The 22,624-nt window shown below is 46.1% G+C and overlaps 1 protein-coding gene across 4 annotated transcripts in view; it reads right to left on the bottom strand.

Moving 5' to 3' along the window:
* Positions 1 to 22,624, bottom strand: part of DNMT3A (DNA methyltransferase 3 alpha) — a 229,665-nt gene that overhangs the window by 105,217 nt on the left and 101,824 nt on the right. For all 4 annotated transcript variants that reach the window (XM_067470891.1, XM_067470997.1, XM_067470943.1 and 1 more), the window contains exon 6: positions 16,507 to 16,653. In XM_067470891.1, coding sequence (XP_067326992.1) covers positions 16,507 to 16,653 — 147 coding nt within the window. The remainder of the gene's footprint in view (positions 1 to 16,506; positions 16,654 to 22,624) is intronic.

Genomic DNA, 22,624 nt, shown 5'->3' with positions numbered 1-22,624 from the left:
CTGAACGGCTCTGGGTCTTCTCTTCCAATTCCATGGTTCAAAAAGCCAGCATCCCTACACATGTGTTTTTATGCCATGCTACCCATGATCAGGCTCTCAGACATTATGCGCCCGGCAAGGCTTCCAGAGGCACTGCTTAAGCTTTCTGGCAGTGCTTTGCAAAACGATGGTCCACGAACCGGAGCAGCTCCACAACCAAGCCCTGCTGCTTGCTGGAGAAAAACCTATTTATTTCTCGTGTCAGGGCAGCCAGTCAATTATATTACATTTCTAACAGAACAAAGCAAACAAACAGAGAAAATACAAAATGTGTGAGTTTGGTAGTTGGTTAAATGTCCTTTGACCAGTATCTGGCCACTTGGAGTGCCTCTGGTGTTGCCGCAAGAAGGTCCTCCCATTGTGCATGTGGCAGGGCTCAGGTTGCATTGCAGCAGGTGGTCAGTGGTTTGCTCTTCTCCGCACTCACATGTCGTGGATTCTACTTTGTGGCCCCATTTCTTGAGGTTGTCTCTGCATCTCGTGGTGCCAGAGCGCAGTCTGTTCAGCGCCTTCCAAGTCGCCCCGTCTTCTGTGTGCCCAGGGGGGAGTCTCTCATTTGGTATCAGTTCTGGGTTTGAGCCTGCCACTTTTGGACTCTCGCTTGCTGAGGTGTTCCAGCGAGTGTCTCTGTAGATCTTAGAAAACTATGCCTGGATTTAAGTCGTTGACGTGCTGGCTGATACCCAAACAGGGGATGAGCTGGAGATGTCTCTGCCTTGGTCCTTTCACTCTTGGCTGCTCCTTCCCGGCGGATGTCAGGTGGTGCAATACCGGCTAAGCAGTGTAATTTCCCCAGTGGTGTAGGGTGCAGACACCCCGTGATAATGCAGCATGTCTCATTAAGAGCCACATGCACTGTTTTAGTGTGGTGAGATGTGTTCCACACTGGGCATGCGTACTCAGCAGCAGAGTAGCATAGCACAAGGGCAGATGTCTTCACTGTGTCTGGTTGTGATCCCCAGGTTGTGCCAGTCAGCTTTCGTATGATATTGTTTCTAGCACCCACTTTTTGCTTGATGTTCAGGCAGTGCTTCTTACTGTAGCAGCATGCAAGCAAGCGAGAAAAACCTATACCCAACAGGAACCAATATCGCAGCACATTGGGGGTGGGAAATGGCTTCCCTCCTTCTCTCTCGTCAGACAGGCTGGGAAGCACTGCCCGTAGAGAAGAAGCCCCTCCTCCTTGCATCATTTGCCCATGTTCCTCTCGCATCTCCATCTCCGCCTCCAAAGGCACACCTGGCAACAGTCGGAAAGCCAGTCTTCTTTTCTGCATACTGACCGTGTCCATCAGAAGGCTTCTTCCAGCGCATTTACCATTTCTGGGCAGCACATTGGGTGCCTGGTTGTAATATGTGAGCCATGAATATGCCTGCGACTGAGTTTGGGAAAGCGGAGTCTCCTTGCAAACGCTTCCAAGCTCAGGGAGACAGAGAGCGGGGAAAGGCTTCCTACCATCTGCCTCCCTGCCAGAGCTGCTGCAATGCAGCCAAGGGCTGCGCAATGTTTGCGCAAGCGCACGGACGCACAAACACACACCTCCACGCGGAAAATCCTTGACTTCTCCCCAGTGTGCTGCTTTCTCCTGGGTATATCATGACTCTTCCAGCAATTTGGGTCTTTACAATAACAACAACCACAACAATAGTTGTTAGTTAGGCGATCCCTCATTTTCCGAGGATGATTGTCTTCCAGTGTTCTTGTGGGTCCGTATGTGGCTGTGGAGCCCTATTCTTGCTCTGCATCTTCTTCCGCAGTAAGGGCATTGCTTTCCAGGTGGAAGGCGGTCCCGGTCAGGGTTGGCTTGACGCGCCTTCCTCCTGGCACGTTTCTCTCTTTCACCCTCCATTCGTGCCTCCTCAAATTCTGCAGCACTGCTGGTCACAGCTGACCTCCAGCTGGAGCGCTCAAGGGCCAGGGCTTCCCAGTTCTCAGTGTCTATGCCAGAGTTTTTGAGGTTGGCTTTGAGCCCATCTTTAAATCTCTTTTCCTGCCCAACAACATTCAGTTTTCCATTCTTGAGTTCGGGATTGAGCAACTGCTTTGGGAGACAGTGGTCGGGCATCCGGACAACGTGGTTGGTCCAGCAGAGTTGGTGGCGGAGGACCATTGCTTCAGTGCTGGTGGTCTTTGCTTCTTCCTCCAGCACGCTGACGTTTGTCCGCCTGTCTTCCCAGGAGATTTGCAGGATTTTCCGGAGGCAGCGCTGATGGAATCGTTCCAGGAGTTGCATGTGACGTCTGTAGACAGTCTACGTTTCGCAGGTGTAGAGCAGGGTTGGGAGGACAATAGCTTTACAAACAAGCACCTTGGTCTCCCTATGGATGTCCCAGTCCTCAAACACTCTCTGCTTCATTCGGAAAAATGCTGCGCTCACAGAGCTCAGGCGGTGTTGTATTTCGGTGTCGATGTTGACTTTGGTGGAGAGGTGGCTGACAAGGTAGCGGAAATGGTCAACATTTTCTAATGCTACACCATTAAGCTGTATCACTGGCATTGGAGAGGGGTTGTCCGGTGTCTGCTGGAAGAGCACCTTGGTTTTTTCAATGTTCAATGACAGGACGAGCTTCTTGTATGCTTCTGCGAAGGTGTTTAGAGTGGCTTGTAGATCTTCTTCTGAATGTGCACAGATGACGTTGTCATCAGCATACTGGAGTTCTATAACAGCTGTTGTTGTAACCTTGGTTTTGGCTTTCAGTCTGCTGAGGTTGAATAGCTTGCCATCTGTCCGAGAGATGATTTCCACTCCGGTGGGAAGCTTCCCATCAACAAGGTGAAGTATTATAGCGATGAAGATGGAGAATAAAGTTGGGGCAGCAACAACAACAACAACAACAACAACAACAATACTTATTCTAGGCTCTATCTGCCTAGAAAGTCTGGGGGCAGAGGACGTTTAGTCGCTCTCCTCTGGACACATTCCAGCTTGTCAATATCTCTCTTCAGTTCTGGGCACCACAATTCAAGACCAATATTGACAAGCTGGAATGTGTCCAGAGGAGGGCGACTAAAATGTCCTTTGAGGAGTATCTGGTCACTTGGAGTACCTCTGGTGTTGCCGCAAGGAGGTCCTCCCTTGTGCATGTAGCAGGGCTCAGGTTGCATTGCAGCCGGTGGTCTCTGGTTTGCTCTTCTCCACACTCGCATGTCGTGGATTCCACTTTGAGGCCCCATTTCTTGAGGTTGGCTCTGCATCTCGTGGTGCCAGAGCGCAGTCTGTTCAGCGCCTTCCAAGTTGCCCGGTTTTCTGTGTGCCCAGGGGGGAGTCTCTCATTGGGTCTCAGCCATTGATTGAGGTTCTGGGTTTGAGCCTGCCACTTTTGGACTCTCGCTTGCTGGGGTGAGTGTCTCTGTAGATCTTAGAAAACTATTTCTTGATTTAAGTCGTTGACGTGCTGGCTGATACCCAAACAGGGGATGAGCTGGAGATGTCTCTGCCTTGGTCCTTTCACTATTGGCTGCTACTTCCCGGTGGGTTTGAGCCTGCCACTTTTGGACTCTCACTTGCTGAGGTGTTCCAGCGAGTGTCTCTGTAGATCTTAGAAAACTATTTCTTGATTTAAGTCGTTGACGTGCTGGCTGATACCCAAACAAGGGATGAGCTGGAGATGACTCTGCCTTGGTCCTTTCACTACTGGCTGCCACTTCCCGGCGGATGTCAGGTGGTGCAATACCGGCTAAGCAGTGTAATTTCTCCAGTGGTGTAGGGCGCAGACACCTTGTGATAATGCGGCATGTCTCATTAAGAGCCACATCCACTGTTTGAGCGTGGAGAGATGTGTTCCACACTGGGCATGCATACTCAGCAGCAGAGTAGCACAGCGCAAGGGCAGATGCCTTCACTGTGTCTGGTTGTGATCTCCAGGTTGTGCCAGTCAGCTTTCGTATGATATTGTTTCTAGCGCCCACTTTTTGCTTGACGTTCAGGCAGTGCTTCTTGTAGGTCAGAGCACGGTCCAGAGTGACTCCCAGGTATTTGGGTGCGCTGCAATGCTCCAGTGGGATTCCTTCCCAGGTGATCTTCAGAGCTCGGGATGCTTCTCTGTTCTTGAGATGAAAGGCACATGTCTGTGTTTTAGATGTATGGCATCGTTACAAATAGGTTATGATTATTCCAAATAGTGTGAATGCCAATTAATTCCCAAAAGGGTCACGCTTCCAAACAAGCCTGTGGAGATTCCTGGTTTTCCCAAAAGGTTAGGAATAGGCCATTTTCCAAAACAGGTAGGCTTGTGGCTCAGGCAGGCCTCTCCCGCAGAGCTTGGCAGGCTTCCAGGGTCAAACTTCCTCTCTCCAGACTGACAGCATGGGGAGTGAGGGACCGTTCCTCCCTTGTGTAAGGTGGGGAATTCCTGATGGCCGGGGGCTGCCTTGTGCTGCTTGCTGCTCTCACAGGAACCAGGCAGGTGCGCAGGGTGCACGAGACATGAAACAGGTCCGCCAGGTGTGGCTTGAAAAGAGCAGATTTACGAGAGATGGAAACCTGCAGGCACCTGCTTTGTGTCCTCTCCTCTTCTCTGCTGATGCATTTGGGGGGGGGGGGGGAGTTGTCATAGACTGACACGTCCAATTAGAGGGTCCTGCCTTCCCCCTACTGATCTCTTTCCTCCTTCAGTCCCGACATTGCAAGAGAGTGAGATATTGAAAACCCTTCGTGCCAAAAATTCTTGCAATATTTGCTGTCTCTCAAATCCCTTTTTTAACAAACTCTGGCTGCTTTTCTTTCCTTGGATGCGTATTTTGGATTTCTAAATACTCTGCTGAAGTTTTAAGTTGCTGCAATGTGAGAAATTTGGGTATTCAAGGAACAGAATTGGACACAATATTCCAGATGTGGTCTAACCAAAGCAGAATAGAGGGGTAGCATGACTTCCCTGGATCTAGACACTATGCTCCTATTGATGCAGGCCAAAATCCCATTGGCTTTTTTTGCCGCCACATCACATTGTTGGCTCATGTTTAACTTGTTGTCCACGAGGACTCCAAGATCTTTTTCACACGTCCTGCTCTCGAGCCGGGCATGGTCCCCCATTCTGTATCTTTGCATTTCGTTTTTCCTGCCAAAGTGGAGTCTCTTGCATTTGTCCCTGTTGAACTTCATTGTGTTAGTTTTGGCCATTCATCTCTCTAATCTGTCAAGATCGTTTTGAATCCTGCTCCTGTCCTCTGGACTATTGGCTCTCCCTCCCAATTTGGTGTCGTCTGCAAACTTGATGATCCTGCCTTCTAGCCCTTCATCTAAGTCATTAATGAAGATCCTGAACAGGACCGGGCCCAGGGGGGAACCCTGCGGCACTCCACTTGTCACTTCTTTCCAGGATGAAGAGGAAGCATTAGTGAGCACTCTCTGTGTTCGTCCACTTAACCAATTACAGATCCACCTCACCATAGTTTTGCCTAGCCCACATTGGACTAGTTTCCTTGCCAGAAAATCATTTCTGATTTTCTCCAATTTATTTTCAGCCCTGTTATTTCTCCAAATTTCTTTATATGTTCTCCTATTATCTTCATTTTATCTGTTACGCCTTTTGAAGTCAAAATTGTGTCATCAGCAAACAGGCTAATTTTATCTGTTTCTTGTCCTATCCTTAATAATTTATCATCATTCCTGATTACATTTGCTAATATTTCTATTATGGTTGCAAATAGTATTGGTGACATAGGACATCCTTGCCTAGTCCCTCTCGTTACTTTTATTCTATCGGTTATTCCTTGATTTCTTAATTAGTCGCTCTTCACCAAGGTGCTCCGAGCGATTTACAATCTAAAATAGTATTTACACGATATAAAAACATTCCACATAAAAACATTCAACAGTGACTATTTGGCAAATTAGATCTGATGACTTAAATGCACAACCAAACAGCCAAGTCTTGAGTGCCTTTACAAAAGGTCACAACTCTGACATTGCTCTAACGTATGGAAGCAAAGAGTTCCACAGAATTGGAGCATAGGTCGAAAAAGCTCTAGGTGTCCCTCCCTCCCTTGGACCCGGTATGTAGAGGAGATTTTCCTGGGTGGATCGAGGTGACCACGGATGGAGAAAAGGAATGAGACGGTCCCTAAGATAGAAAGGTCCGTGGCCATTTGGAGCTCTCAATGTCAGGATCCGTATCTTGTAAGAGATCTGATGTTCTATTGGTAGTTGTTGCAGAATCGGTGTGATATGGGATCTTAGAGATGATCCCGCTAGCAGCCTGGCTGCCGCATTTTGGACCATCCGAATCTTCTGGGTTGTTGACTTTGGAAGGCCGGTATATAAGGCGTTGCAAGAGTCCAACCTCGTGGTGACTGTGGCGTGGATGACCGTTGCCAATGCTTCTACTGAAAGGTCGGATGCCAATTTCCTTGCCTGGCGAAGATGAAAGAAGGCCTGCTTACTCATGGCAGTGATCTGGGCCTCCATCGTCAGCGATGAATCCAACACAACCCCAAGGCTTTTCACAGTGGCAGGTGGAACCAGAGCTTCCCCATCGAAATCAGGCAGAGACTGGGTTAATTCTGGCGGCTGGCCGGGCCAGAGGATCTCCGTTTTTGCAGGATTCACTTTGAGTCTGCTCGCTCGCAGCCAACTCATCACTGCTTCCAAACACAGCCTAAAGTTCTCAGGAATCACGGTGGTTGTCCCAGGTTCGAGACGCAAGAGTAGCTGGGTATCATCTGCATATTGGTAGCACTCTCAGCCAAAGCTCCGCACCAGTCCAGCAAGTGGCCGGACATAGATGTTAAAGAACAGGGGCGAGAGGATGGCACCCTGGGGAACTCCACAGCAAAGGCAGGAGCTCTCAGAGCTTTGACCTCACCACTCCAGGGCCACCATAGAGAAGGTCCTGTCTCTCGTTCCCACCGACTGTGAAAGTGGTAGGACTGAGAGCAGGGCCCCTCCAGAAGATCTTAGCAACCTTGATGATTCATAGGGGATAATACGTTCGGACAGATAAACTGGGCCGGAACTGTATAGGGTTTTGTAGGTTAAGACCAGCACTTTGAATTGTGCTCAGAAGCTAATTGGCAGGGAGTTGTACGTTCCCTGTACCCCACTCCTGTTAGTAATTTGGCTGCCCAATGTTGGACTAATTGCAGCTTCCAGGCAGTCTTCAGAGGCAAACCCACGTAGAGAGTGCTGCCTTCCCAAATAAGACACCCCCACCCCAAGTCCTCGTGGACAACAAGTTAAACATGAGCCAACAATGTGATGTGGCGGCAAAAAAAGCCAATGGGATTTTGGCCTGCATCAATAGGAGCATAGTGTCTAGATCCAGGGAAGTCATGCTCCCCATGCTCTGTTCTGCTTTGGTTAGACCACACCTGGAATATTGTGTCCAATTCTGGGCACCACAATTCAAGAGAGATATTGACAAGCTGGAATGTGTCCAGAGGAAAGCGACTAAAATGATAAAAGGTCTAGAGAACAAACCCTATGAGGAGCGGCTTAAGGAGCTGGGCATGTTTAGCCTGAAGAAGAGAAGGCTGAGAGGAGATATGAGAGCCATGTATAAATATGTGAGAGGAAGTCACAGGGAGGAGAAGGGAGCAAGCTTGTTTTCTCCTTCCCTGGAGACTAGGACGCAAGGGAACAATGGCTTCAAACTACAAGAGAGGAGATTCCATCTGAACATGAGGAAGAACTTCCTGACTGTGAGAGTCGTTCAGCAGTGGAACTCTCTGCCCTGGAGGGAGTGTGGTGGAGGCTCCTTCTTTGGAAGCTTTTAAGCAGAGGCTGGATGGCCATCTGTCAGGGGTGATTTGAATGCGATTTTCCTGCTTCTTGGCAGAATGGGGTTGGAATGGATGGCCCATGAGGTCTCTTCCAACTCTTTGATTTTATGATTCTATGATTCTAAGACCTTTGTATATTAGGGACTGCATCATTCCTTTTCTCCATCCGTGGTCACCTTGATCCATCCAGGAAAATCTCCTCTACATACCGGGCCCGAGGGAGGGAGGGACACCTGGAAGCTACAAGGCATCGTAGAGCTTTTTTGATCTATGCTCCAATTCTGTGGAACTCATTCCCTCCATACGTTAGAGCAGTGTCGGAGTTGCGACCTTTTGTAAAGGCACTCAAGACTTGGCTGTTTGGTTGTGCATTTAAGTAATCAGATCTAATTTGCCAAATAGTCACTGTTGAATGTTTTTTTTTGTTGAATGTTTTTATATTGTGTAAATGCTATTTTAGATTGTAAGTCGCTCAGAGCACCTTGGTGGAGAGCCACTAATTCAGAAATAAAGTGAAGTGACGTGAAATGAAGCTATGGAACTCTCTCCTGAATGAAATTAGATCTGCCCTCTCCCTCCTGACCTTTAGGAAGCTAGTAAAATCATGGTTATGGAACGAGGCATTCCCAGAATGATGGCCGAGACCGGCAATTAACCAAAGTTATGGACCACAAGATACAGACTGAATTGGACATGATTTTATCTTGGCGAATTGGCTTCTATGTATTTTAATTACAAAAACTGTAGATTGCAAATCACAATTTCTATGGGTTGTTGTAGGTTTTTCCGGGCTATATGGCCATGTTCTGGAGGTAATTTTTCTCCTGACGTTTTGCCTGCATCTATGACAAGCATCCTCAGAGGTAATGAGGTCTGTTGGAACTGGGAAAAACTAGGTTTATATATCTGTGGAATGACCAGGGTGGGACAAAGGACTTTTGTTTGCTGGGGCTAGCTGTGGATGTTTCAGCTGATCACCTTGATTTGCATTCAATGGCTTGGTAGCGCCTGGGGGGAATCTTTTGTTGAGAGTTATTTCATGTGCCTGTTTGTTTCCCCTCTGTTGTTTTTCTGCTGTAATTTTTGAGTTTTTTAATACTGGTAGCCAGATTTTGTTCATTTTCATGGTTTCTTCCTTTCTGTTGAAATTGTCCACATGCTTGTGGATTTCAATGGCTTCTCTGTGTAGCCTGACATGGTGGTTGTGAGAGTGGTCCAGCACTTCTGTGTTCTCAAATAATATGCTGTGTCCAGGCTGGTTCATCAGGTGCTCTGCTATGGCTGATTTCTCTGGTTGGAGTAGTCTGCAGTGCCTTTCATGTTCCTTGATTCGTGTCTGGGCAATGCTGCGTTTGGTGGTCCCTCTGTAGACTTGTCCACAGCTGCATGGTATACAATGGTAGACTCCTGCAGAGGTGAGAGGATCCCTCTTGTCCTTTGCTGAATGGAGCATTTGTTGGATTTTCTTGGTGGGTCTGTAAGTGGTTTGTATGTTGTGTTTCCTCATCAGCTTCCCTATGCGATCAGTGGTTCCCTTGATGTCTGGTAAGAACCCTTTTCCTCTGGGTGGATCTTCATCTTGACTCTCGTGGCTTCTTCTCTGTGGTCTTGCAGCTCTTCTGAGGTCTGAGGTGGAGTCTCCATTGGCCTGGAGAGCCCAGTTGAGGTGGTTCAGTTCATCTTGGAGGAGGTGGGCTTCGCAGATTCTTTTTGCCAAGGCACAATTTCTATATTCTAAGAATTTCTACATTCACACGATTAATTAAAGACTGTTTATAATTGGAAGATAATTTTTCAATACTTTGTTAACACAGTGAAACTAGTGGCACAAAATAACACTTTCTATGTTGTCGAAAGATCTTCTTCCATAAACAACATCAGTGACAGTGACACACAACAAGGTCTCCCGGGTTGTTTCCCTTGTTTCGCAAAACCATGTCAATTTGGGGATTGTAGTATATCTATTATTTGTATGTTGCTGTGTTTCTTATTTAGTGAATTACAACATCATAACACCTGATGAAGACATTGCGAAACAAGGGAAACAACCCGGGAGACCTTGTTGTGTGTCACGGTCACTGATGTTGTTCATGGGAGAAGATCTTTCGACAACATAGAAAGTGTTATTTTGTGCCACTGTGCCAGATATTGTTTAACTGTTATTTTGGAAGCTCTAAGTTCATTGTGTTGACAAAATATTGATAAACCATGTGTCACTGTTTCTGATGTTGTTTATGGAAGAAGATCTTTCGATAATATAGGAAGTGTTATTTTGTGTCACTGTGCCTGACATTATTTAATTGTGATTTTGGAAGATCTAGTTTCACTGTGTTAACAAAGTATTGAAAAATTATCTTCCAATTATAAACAGTCTTTAATTAATCGTGTGAATGTTCTCATGTTACATTCAATGTAGAAATTCTTAGAATATAGAAATTGTGATTTGCAATCGACAGTTTTTGTAATTGTTGTTATAGATATGGCAAGGAAACTAGTCCAATGTGGGCTAGGCAAAACTACGGTGAGGTGGATCTGTAATTGGTTAAGTGGACGAACACAGAGAGTGCTCACTAATGCTTCCTCTTCATCTTGGAAAGAAGTGACAAGTGGAGTGCCGCAGGGTTCCATCCTGGGCCCGGTCCTGTTCAGGATCTTTATTCATGACTTAGATGAAGGGCTAGAAGGCAGGATCATCAAGTTTGCAGACGACACCAAATTGGGAGGGAGAGCCAAGACTCCAGAGGACAGGAGCAGGATTCAAAACGATCTTGACAGATTAGAGAGATGAAGGGCCAAAACTAACACAATGAAGTTCAACAGTGACAAATGCAAGATACTCCACTTTGGCAGGAAAAATGAAATGCAAAGATACAGAATGGGGGACAATGCCTGGCTCGAGAGCAGTACGTGTGAAAAAGATCTTGGAGTTCTCGTGGACAGGAAGTTAAACATGAGCCAACAATGTGATGTGGCGGCAAAAAAAGCCAATGGGATTTTGTCCTGCATCAAGAGGAGCCTAGTGTCTAGATCTAAGGAAGTAATGCTACCCCTCTATTCTGCTCTGGTTAGACCACATCTGGAATATTGTGTCCAATTCTGGGCACCACAATTCAAGAGAGAGATTGACAAGCTGGAATGTGTCCAGAGGAGGGCGACTAAAATGATCAAGGGTCTGGAGAACAAGCCCTATGAGGAGCGGCTTAGGGAACTGGGCATGTTTAGCCTGAAGAAGAGAAGGCTGAGAGGAGATATGATAGCCATGTATAAATATGTGAGAGGAAGCCACAGGGAGGAGGAGGGAGCAAGCTTGTTTTCTGCTTCCTTGGAGACTAGGACGCAATGGAACAATGGCTTCAAACTACAAGAGAGTAGATTCCATCTGAACATGAGGAAGAACTTCCTGACTGTGAGAGCTGTTCAGCAGTGGAACTCTCTGCCCCGGAGTGTGGTGGAGGCTCCTTCTTTGGAAGCTTTTAAGCAGAGGCTGGATGGCCATCTGTCAGGGGTGATTTGAATGCAATATTCCTGCTTCTTGGCAGAATGGGGTTGGACTGGATGGCCCATGAGGTCTCTTCCAACTCTTTGATTCTATGATATCTGTGCATGTTACAATTCTATGTATTTTACCCTATAGGTATTTTAATTCAGTGTTGATGTTTGTTGTCAGAGAGTGTTGATATTTTAGATTGTACTGTTAGCATTGAATCCTTGCTGTTAGCCGGTCTGAGTCCCTCTACAGAGGTAGAGAAGATTGGGATATCAAAGTTTTAAATAAATAAATACCTTCCTTTTGCCCAGTTACAGCCTTGGAATCCGCATGTCCTTTTGAAAACAAATCTATCTGCTTATTTATTTCTTTTATTTGTCGTGTCAGGGCAACCAGTCAATTGTATTACATTTCTAACAACAAAACAAACAGACAGACAAAACACAAAATGTGTGAGTTTGGTAGTTGACTAAATGTCCTTTGACCAGTACCTGGTCCCTTGGAGTGCCTCTGGTGTTGCTGCAAGAAGGTCCTCCACTGTGCATGTGGCAGGACTCAGGTTGCATTGCAGCAGGTGGTCAGTGGTTTGCTCTTCTCCACACTCGCATGTCGAGGATTCCACTTTGTGGCCCCATTTCTGGAGGTTGGCTCCGCATCTCGTGGGGCCAGAGCGCAGTCTGTTCAGCGCCTTCCAAGTTGCCCAGTCTTCTGTGTGCCCAGGGGGGAGTCTCTCATTTGGTATCAGCCATTAGTTGAGGTTCTGGGTTTGAGCCTGCCACTTTTGGACTCTCGCTTGCTGAGGTGTTCCAGCGAGTGTCTCTGTAGGTCTTAGAAAACTATTTCTTGATTTAAGTCGTTGACGTGCTGGCCGATACCCAAACAAGGGATGGGCTGGAGACGTCTCTGCCTTGGTCATTTCACTGTTGGCTGCTACTTCCCGGCAGATGTCAGGTTGTGCAATACTGGCTAAGCAGTGTAATTTCTCCATTGGTGTAGGGCGCAGGCACCCTGTAATAATGCGGCATGTCTCATTCAGAGCCACATCTACTGTTTTAGCGTGGTGAGATGTGTTCCACACTGGGCGTGCAGACTCAGCAGCAGAATAGCATAGCGCAAGGGCAGATGTCTTCACTGTGTCTGGTTGTGATCCCCAGGTTGTGCCAGTCAGCTTTCGTATGATATTGCTTCTAGCACCCACTTTTTGCTTGATGTTCAGGCAGTGCTTCCTATTGTTGCTACTTGGTCATTATACAGACTCTTCAGGAGAGAGACAAGGTGATTTGGTCTCCCCATACATACCACTAAGAATTTATTATGATTCACACAGTCCAAGACTTTAGAATAGTCAATAAAACAGAAATAGATGTTTTTTCTTGAATTTCCTGCCTTCCTCCATTATCCACTGGAGTCTCATAAGTCTCATAAGCCTTACACCGTCCTCCCCCAAAACAATAACCATTAAGAAATTAAAATGGAATTTCCCACCTCCCACCTTAAAGAGAGATGGTCCATTCCTGCCATTTCTAGAACTTTGAGGATCCAGTTTGGTTCTGAGGTCCTTCTTTATTTTGCCGGATTCCCCATCAGCCCCCAGCTTTCTGAAATTGCTCCAGTTTTGCTGGAAGGTGGTGAACCTGCCCTGCACCTTCTATACAAATAAAAATGCAATGTTTGTTTGTGGGATTAACAGAACTCAAAAACCACTGGACAAACCGACACCAAATTTGGACAGCAGAGTCACCAGCCAATCCCTCTCCAATGCCAGAGATACAGCTTAATGGTGTAACATTAGAAAATGTGGACCATTTCCGCTCCCTTGGCAGCCACCTCTCCACCAAAGTCAACATTGACACTGAAACATAACACCGCCTGAGCTCTGCGAATGCAGCATTTTTCCGAATGAAACAGAGAGTGTTTGAGGACCGGGATATCCGTAGGGATACCAAGGTGCTTGTCTATAAAGCTATTGTCCTCCCAACCCTGCTATACGCCTGCAAAACGTGGACTGTCTACAGACGTCAACATTGACACCGAAATACAACACCGCCTGAGCTCTGTGAGTGCAGCATTTTCCCAAATGAAGCAGAGAGTGTTTGAGGACCGGGACATCCATAGGGAGACCAAGGGGCTTGTCTATTGTCCTCCCAACCCTGCTATATGCCTGCGAAGTGTGGACTGTCTACAGACGTCAACATTGACACCGAAATACAACACCGCTTGAGCTCTGCGAGTGCAGCATTTTCCCAAATGAAGCAGAGAGTGTTTGAGGACTGGGACATCCATAGGGAGACCAAGGGGCTTGTCTATTGTCCTCCCAACCCTGCTATATGCCTGCGAAGCGTGGACTGTCTACAGACGTCAACATTGACACCGAAATACAACACCGCCTGAGCTCTGCGAGTGCAGCATTTTCCCAAATGAAGCAGAGAGTTTTTGAGGACCGGGACATCCATAGGGAGACCAAGGTGCTTGTCTATAAAGCTATTTTCCTCCCAACCCTGCTCTATGCCTGTGAGACGTGGACTGTCTACAGACGTCACATGCAACTCCTAGAATCATTCCATCAGCGCTGCCTCCGGAAAATCCTGCAAATCTCTTGGGAAAGCAAGCGGGGAAACGTCAGCGTGCTGGAAGAAGCAAAGACCACCAGCATTGAAGCGATGGTCCTCCGCCATCAACTCTGCTGGACCGGCCACATTGTCCGGATGCCTGACCACCGTCTCCCACAGCAGTTGCTCTACTCCAAACTCAAGAACAGAAAATGGAATGTTGGTGAGCAGGAAAAGAGATTGAAAGATGGGCTCAAAGCCAACCTTAAAATCTCTGACATAGACACTGAGTACTGGGAAGCCCTGGCCCTTGAGCGCTCCAGTTGGAGGTCAGCTGTGACCAGCAGTGCTGCAGAATTTGAAGAGGCGTGAATGGAGGGCGAAAGAGAGAAACGTGCCAAGAGGAAGGTGCATCAAGCCAACCCCAACTGGGACCATCTTCCACCTGGAAACCAATGCCCTCACTGCAGGTGATGATGCAGATCAAGAATAGGGCTCCACAGTTACCTACGGACCCACCCTGGAGGATTATCCTACTCGGACAACGTTCGCCTAAGTAAGTAAGTAAGTAAGTAAGTAAGTAGCAGAGGTTTTATTCATCTGGCTAAGTGGATGTCAGGACAGGATCATTGCCAACAGAACGGACATTACATACAATACAGTGCACAGGAAGCTTGGGCAAACTTGGGTCCTTCCTCCAGGTGTTTTGGACTTCAACTCCCACCATTCCTAACAGTCTCAGGCCCTTTCCTTTTCCCCCTCAGCTGCTTCAATGGAAAAGGAAAGGAGCTGAGTCTGTTAGGAATGGTGGGAGTTGGAGTCCAAAACACCTGGAGCGATTGAGGGCCCAAGTTGGCCTAGGCCTGCTCCAGAACCTCATGGTACTTAACACTGCCCTATTGTTAGGGATTCCTCATCTTTGGAAGAGGAAGGGGAGCAGGGAAGTGCTCAGGAATTGGAGGGAGAAGAAGAATCAGACGATGAGGTTTTACAAGTGCCCACATTTCTAGAGAGACGAAAGGAGACAGAGCACAAACAGCGTTCAGCTAGAATAGCTGCTAAAAACGCTGAGCTAATTGGGAGACACCCTAGCATCTTCTATGTGGGGAATTCAGAAGCAGGGGCAATCAGCTTTTGCTGGTAACGACGACTCTGATGCCGATGTTTTCACTCCAATTGAACCTGCTTTGTGTCTGCTGCTAAGGACTTAGTGATCATTGCCCGTTGTTTGATGGAAGAGTGCTGATTCTTTTGGGACTTTGTAAAATACTTTAATTTGTGTCTGCATTAAGACTTCCTTGCTTTCTTTTGCATTTTTCAACTGCATGTGCTTATCCTTTGTGTTTGCTGAAGTAACACATTTTTCTTTTACTTTCAACATTGTATTAAAGCTGTTTTTGAAGAGCAACTCAGGCAACTCAGGACACCTATCCTGAATCACAGCATCCACAACGGATCGTAACCATTGAAAAAAACAGAGTACAGTGTTCCCTTGCTATTTTATGGTTCGTCTCAGGCCCTTTCCTTTTCCCCCTGAGCCGCTTAACACTCGGAGGAAGGACCCAAGTTCGCCCATGCTTGCTCTACCACGTCTGTGTCACCTTCTGACTTCATCAGAATCTTCTCTGGGTTTGCCTCATGAGAATTCCTGCAGTTGTGGCTTCCTTTGCACAGAATACCCAGAAAGGACAAAACGGGGGTCCCTCCTCAAACTGGAAGCTCCTTCTTGAAAACGGAGTCTCGGTGGAGATCCCTCATCCCCTTTTGCAACTGATTACAACTCCCAGTATCCACTGCCTACTGCAGAAAGAAAAACTGCCTCACTTCTTAGGCCAGTAAAAAAAACGTAGTGTAGTGAGCAATAACTACATTCTGTAAAATGGGTGCTCAATTTGTCAAGTGGATTTCCCCTTTCTCAAAAATACTCCAGAGACCCCAAATTACCAGATGGAACAGACCTTCCTCCTTTTTCTTCACGATGCTGTAGTTCCCCAAACACAGAATGAGGGAAATGTTGGAGCTGTTTGCAATTTGTAATGTAGATTTCAACGTATGTATGTTTAAAATGAAGTACCTATGTGCCGAGTGGATTCCTGTGTGGAAAGAGTTAACTGAACCATGGAGGGAACGGCATTCCTAGAGAGGTCATAAATCAAGTGTATAGAACAAATGGAGGCAGCATCGTGCATCGTACGTCATACGCTAATCTGGAATGCAAGAGGTGTGGACTAGTGCTGATAACAGAGTTCATGTGTTCGCGATATTACGATCAGTCGGATGGAAGTAAGTTTTACGATATGCTGAGTGTTAAGTAGCTTTTAATGTATATAGTGTAAAATAAAGGTGGCTGTGATCGATCTGTTTCCTGCCTTGCTGTGCGGCCATTGCCACTCACAGGAAAAGTCTCAATGATGAAGCATTACAATGGCTCCCTCTGGCACACAAGCAAATATTGTGATTGGCAGTGTAGTAAAGACAGCTCTTATTGGTATTATTATTTCTTATTATATCTAATTATCATAAAAATCGGCAACAGCAGGCACCATCTTCCAAGGGAGAATGTCGAGGTGATGCCTGGTGTTAACCCAAGGTGCTGCTATGCAAGGGATGAGATGACAGGCCCCCTCCCAAGAGTTGTTGCCCCCTCCATACTTTCACACACATAAACATAAGCACATTTGGCAAACGGTTCTGCCCTGGCGGCCCCCTCACCTCCCTCTTCCAGCGGGCCAGCCACTCATCTCGCTTCCGCTTGCTGATGTAGTAGGGGTCTCCAGCTTGGAAGGTCAGGCGGGGCATCGGCCGCGGGCGAAGGTTGGACTCGCACCCCAGACCTCCACGCAGGCGCCCACGGGATCCCTGCAGGTAGAGAGAGGACGACAAAGAAAGAAAGGAAGAGGAGAATCAGGACAGAGAGGGTGGGAAGGCAAGAAGCATCAACCCTTGGAGGGAGAGCAAGTAGGGCAGAGGATACGCTGTGGTGCAGACCTACGCTCGTGTTTTTTGCCAGTTTCCTAGATCTATCCAACTCGCAGTGTTTTGCTTCCTACTTCCCAGAAGTCTTTAGTACAGGCATGGGCAAACCTTGGCCTTTCTAACTTTGGCTGTTAGGAATTGTGAGAGTTGAAGTCCAAAACACCTAGAGGGACAAAGTTTGCCCATTCCTGCTTTAGTATGCTTTATTTCTCTTTGTTGGAGAAGGAAGCAGCATGAGACTCCTCTCTCCCCAAGATGCCTTGCACACACAGCCACGGTAGCACAGCACATTAAACCACCAACTGCAGAAAACTTGCTGACTGGAAGGTTGGTAGTTTGAAGCCACCGGCCGGGGTGAGCTCCCGCTGTTAGCCCTAGCTCCGGCCAACCTAGCAGTTTGAAAGCATGCAATGCAGGTAGATCAGTAGGTTAAAAAAAGGTGTGGTTTTTTTTGTCATGTCAGGAGAGACTTGAGAAACTGCAAGTCGCTTCTGGTGTGAGAGAATTGGCCGTCTGCAAGGATGTTGCCCAGGGACACCCGGATGATGTGATGTTTTTATCATCCTTGTGGGAGGCTTCTCTCATATCCCCGCATGAGGAGCTGGAGCTGATAGAGGGAGCTCATCCGCCTCTCCCCAGATTCGAACCTGTGACCTGTCAGTCTTCAGTCCTGCCGACAGGACTGAAGACTGACAGGTCACAGGTTCAAATCTGGGGAGAGGCGGATGAGCTCCCTCTATCAGCTCCAGCTCCTCATGCAGCCATGCTGTCAAACTGTCTACAGACAACAGGCTCCTTGGCATGGAAAATGGAACAAGAGCATGGCCAGAGTTGGGCATTGCCTCCAGACAACTGGAGATGGAAAGGAAAATCTGTCTTTGTTTGTGTATTGCACATCATTGTTGTATAAAAGGTATTGAATGTGTGCCTATATATGTGTATACTGAAATCCGCTCTGAGTCCCCTCGGGGAGATAGAGTGGAATAGAAATAACGTGCAGCGTTATTATTATTTAAAACACAATAAGATGAGTCCACAGTAAACAAGATCACTCTGCTGGCTGTTGTATTGGATCACACGTCAGACACTTCCCAAGTGTCTAGGACTCTGTGATGTATCAGCAAATATTGCGTGCAGATCCCAGTAAGGTGGCCTATCATCATCATCACCATCATTAACACAACAAGATGAGTCCACAACAGTAAGGTGGCCTTTTGCAGCTGGCAGATGGTAATTGTGTCAGCGCCGATTGTGTTTAAGTGCAGGCCAAGCTCTTTAGGCACTGCACCCAGTGTGCCGATCACCACTGGGACCACCTTGACTGGTTTGTGCAAGAGTCTTCGCAGTTCGATCTTGAAATCCTCATATCGTGTCAGCTTTTCCAGTTGTTTCTCTGCAATCCTGCTGTCACCTGGGATTGCGACATCCACGATCCATACTTGTCCCCCCCCCCCCCCCCCCCCGCAATTGTGCTCCAAAACTCTGTCTGTCTGAATCCGGAAGTCCCAGAGTAGTTTGACGTGTTCATTCTCTGTAACTTTTTCCAGCTTGTGATCCCACCAGTTCTTTGTCACAAGCAGATGGTGTTTGTGGCCCAAGTTCCAATGAATCATCTGAGCAATGGTGTTGTGCCTCTGCTTGTAGTCTATCTGCGCGATCTTCTTGCAGCAGCTCGGGATGGGATCTATTGTTTCATCTGCTTCCTTGCAGAGTCTACACTTCGGATTTGTCATCGACTTTTCTATAATAATAATAATTATTATTATTATTATTATTATCATTATTATTATTATTATTGCATTTTATTATATTGGTGTTGTGCCTCTGCTTGTAGTCTGTCTGCGCGATCTTCTTGCAGCAGCTGAGGGTGGGATCTATTGTTTCATCTGCTTCCTTGCAGAGTCTACACTTCGGATTTGTCATCGACTTTTCTATAATAATAATAATAATAATAATTATTATTATTATTATTATCATTATTATTATTATTATTGCATTTTATTATATTGGTGTTGTGCCTCTGCTTGTAGTCTGTCTGCGCGATCTTCTTGCAGCAGCTGAGGGTGGGATCTATTGTTTCATCTGCTTCCTTGCAGAGTCTACACTTCGGATTTGTCATCGACTTTTCTATAATAATAATAATTATTATTATTATTATTATTATCATTATTATTATTATTATTATTGCATTTTATTATATTGGTGTTGTGCCTCTGCTTGTAGTCTGTGCGCGATCTTCTTGCAGCAGCTTGGGATGGGGATCTATTGTTTCACCTGCTTCCTTGCAGAGTCTACATTTGGGGTGATGATGATTATTACTATTATTATTATGGATTCTTCTTCCAAAGTTAGGGAACTCCCTATTCTGTCATCTTCTCATTTATCTGCAACCAATTTTAAGAAAAATACAACTTCCAAACCTTATCAGAGCATCTTAAGCATTCCCCGCCCCCCTATTTCATGCCATAAACTCACATATAGCACTCAGTGGCATTGTTGTGTGTCAGAAAGAACATGATTCCCTGTAGGATTGAGCTCAGAGGACAGAAGCTACTTCTACGTGGCTTAATGTTTTCCTTTCCAAAGGGAGGGTTGCCAATGTGGCATAGCTGTTTCCAAGTTAGACGAGGACTCAGAGAGCAGTGCTCAAATCTCTGCTTGACCACAGAAACCCACTTTGTGGCCTTGGCAAGTCACACTCTCTCAGCCTCATAGGAAGGCAATGCCCCAAACCTCCTCTCCTTGGCCCTTCAAAGGAAATATGGGGGAAAGGCTTTATGAGAAGCCTGCCACGTGCCGGAGTAGATCTGAGTGCATGTTACAAGACCTTTTCACAGCCAGCATAGTATAATGCTGACTTAAGGTACCAAGTAAACACAGTTCAAATTTCCACTCTGCCACTGACCTCAGGTAGTCACTCTTTCTCAGCCTCAGAAAACCCTCAGAGTGGTCCTAAGTCAAAAATAGTTTGAAGGCACACAACCAAAACAAACAAGCTGGTAAACTAGTCAGGAGGAACGAATCCTAGAACTGTTGTACTAATTGCAGTAGCACTAGATTTACCGTATTTACTCGATTTACTGTATTTACTCAATTCTAATGCTCACCTTTTTTTTTTTACTAAATTATCTTTCCAAAATTAGGGTGTGCAATAGATTCTTGTAATATGGTGAACACTTTTTAGGGTTGTTGAAAATTGAGGTGTGCATTAGATTCGATGGCGTATTATTCTAGTGTAAAACTGTACTTATTTGCATGTATACATTTCCGAAAAAAATGGAGCTCGGTGATCCTTCGAGATGGGAAAATCTGTAGCATTGGATTATATGTAAAAATAATAACGCATCTAAAGTCAAATTTACAATTATTTTTAAAAAGAGAAGAGAGCTAGTGTAGCAAATTTGTTGATCTATGTTAAATTTTTGATGCATAGCTCTATGTTGCAATGTGGCAGAATTGGCAGAAATAGGGTAGCAACAGTAGAGGCAAGATTAATTTGCATACATGCAGCCCATTGGTTGTATGTAGATGAGTGTAGGCCAGGATTTGAAAGGGCCACTGAGCCAGAATGGCAGATGGGGAGAAGAGAGCTGAACATTCCAAAGGGGCGGAGTTAAGTTTAAAAATAGGCAGTTAGAGAGTCAAAAAGTTTCAGTTAGGGATTCCTGTTTGTGAAGGACAGTTAGAAACTTCTGTGAGAGAAAAGCAGTTAGGAAAATGGAGCTTAAGTTTTAAAGAAAACAAAGAAGTGCCAGTGTGGTTTAAGGCAGAAAACAGTCCTGTCCAGAATGTATGAAAAATTTACATATTTGTTGATGTGAAACAGTTGAAATTTGATAAGAAAAGTTAACTAAGTGAAAGATATTGAATGTAAGACTCAAGAATGTAACAGAACACACAAATGTAACCATAAGCGTTGGAGCCAGAAGCTATAAATAAACTTTGTTACTTTGTTTACTACAAGAGTGTCTCAAGCCTGTAATATAAAAGCTTCGAGGAAAAATCTCACAAGAAAGTTCCAGCCAATTTAAAAAGGGGGAAATACATCAATACAAGGCAGTAAAAAGATTTAAAAGAAAATATCCCCCCCCCCCCCCCACATCGTCACACAATAAAAGACACCTGAAAAAGGACTGAAGTAGCGAAAGGTCGTCCCAGCTAGTATATTACGGAAGTAACATTTCACTTTTTGTTTATGTAACTTTGTGTTATAGGTGTAGCATTTAGTGTGTTTCAATGTATCCTACTTAAAACCTGTCCTCTTCTCTTGGTTGTGCAAACATGTATACTTGTGACTCTTTCTGTTTCTGGACAGATTCATTATTACTCAGTGTGGTCTAAAATGTATGTTGTTCATTCGTTCAGTCATTTCCCACTTTTCATGACCTCATGGACCAGCCCACGCCAGAGCTCCCTGTCGGCCGTCACCACCCCCAGCTCCTTCAAGGTCAAGCCAGTCACTTCAAGGATGCCATCCATCCACCTTGCCCTTGGTTGGCCCCTCTTCCTTTTTCCTTGCATTTCCCCAGCATAATTGTCTTCTCTAAGCTTTCCTGTCTCCTCATGATGTGGCCAAAGGACTTCCTCTTGGCCTTTACTATCCTTCCCTCCAGTGAACAGTCGGGCTTTCTTTCCTGAAGAATGGACTGGTTGGATCTTCTTGCGGTCCAAGGCACTGTGGTCCAACACCACCATTCAAAAGCATCTCTCTTCCTTTGCTCAGCCTTCCCTTTGGTCCAGCTCTCACATCCGTAGGTGACTACAGGGAATACCATTGCTTTGACTATGAGAGCCTTTGTTGCCAGTGTGATGTCTCTACTTTTCACTATTTTAACGAGATTGGTCCTTGCTCTCCTCCCAAGAAGGAAGCATCTCCTGATTTCCTGGCTGCAGTCTGCATCTGCACTCATCTTTGCACCTAGAAATAGAAAGTCTGCCTCCATGTTTTCTCCCTCTATTTCCCAGTTGTCAATCATTCTTGTTGCCATGATCTTGGTTTTTCTGATGTTTCACTGCAATCTAGATTTTGCGCTTTCTTCTTTCACCTTGGTTAGAAGGCTCCTCAGCTCCTCCTCGGTTTCGGCCATCAAAGTGGTGTCATCGGCAAATCTAAGGTTGTTAATGTTTCTTCCAGCAATTTTCGCCCCAGCCTTGCATTCCTTAAGCCCCGCACATCCTCGCATGATGTGTACATCTCACCAATAACAACATCCAGTTTGGCCTGGCTCACAGATCTTACATTTCAGGTTCCTATGGTATGTTGATCTTTAAAGCATCGGATTCATGGAATCATAGAATCGTAGAGTTGGAAGAGACCTCAAGGGCCATCCAGTCCAACCCCATTCTGCCAAGAAGCAGAAATATTGCATTCAAATATTGCACTCCTGACAGATGGCCATTCAGCCTCTGTTTAAAAGCTTCCAAAGAAGGAGCCTCCACCACACTCCGGGGCAGGCTGTCTGTAGGCAACCAAAGGTAGGCGAGGAATGCCTCAAATCACCTTGAAAGAGCTCTGTTGGTTGTGTGTCATGAGCAGCCATGGAGATTTGACCCTCACCCCAAATTTGTCGAGAAAGAAAGATGCACACAAGGCCCAAGAATAATCATGATATGACATTTCTGAGGACACTCCTTAGTGGCAAAGGTCCTCAAAAGACTTATGGCAGTCCAGCTCTGGTATATCCCATGAGAGGGTGGGCAACTTGAAGGGACAATTCCCAGACACACCTTGCAAGATGCACCAGGCAGGTAAGATGCCAAAATGACTCCGTCTCTAGCCAAATAGCATCCTACATGGTGACAAAGCACACCAAGCTTATGGCTAAAAGCACACCAAACATGGATTGCTTGGTGA

The sequence above is a fragment of the Anolis sagrei genome, chromosome 1 (assembly GCF_037176765.1).
Source record: "Anolis sagrei isolate rAnoSag1 chromosome 1, rAnoSag1.mat, whole genome shotgun sequence".
Taxonomy (NCBI): domain Eukaryota; kingdom Metazoa; phylum Chordata; class Lepidosauria; order Squamata; family Dactyloidae; genus Anolis; species Anolis sagrei.
Note: the sequence above shows the minus strand (reverse complement) of the source record. Positions and strands in the feature narration are given on the sequence as shown.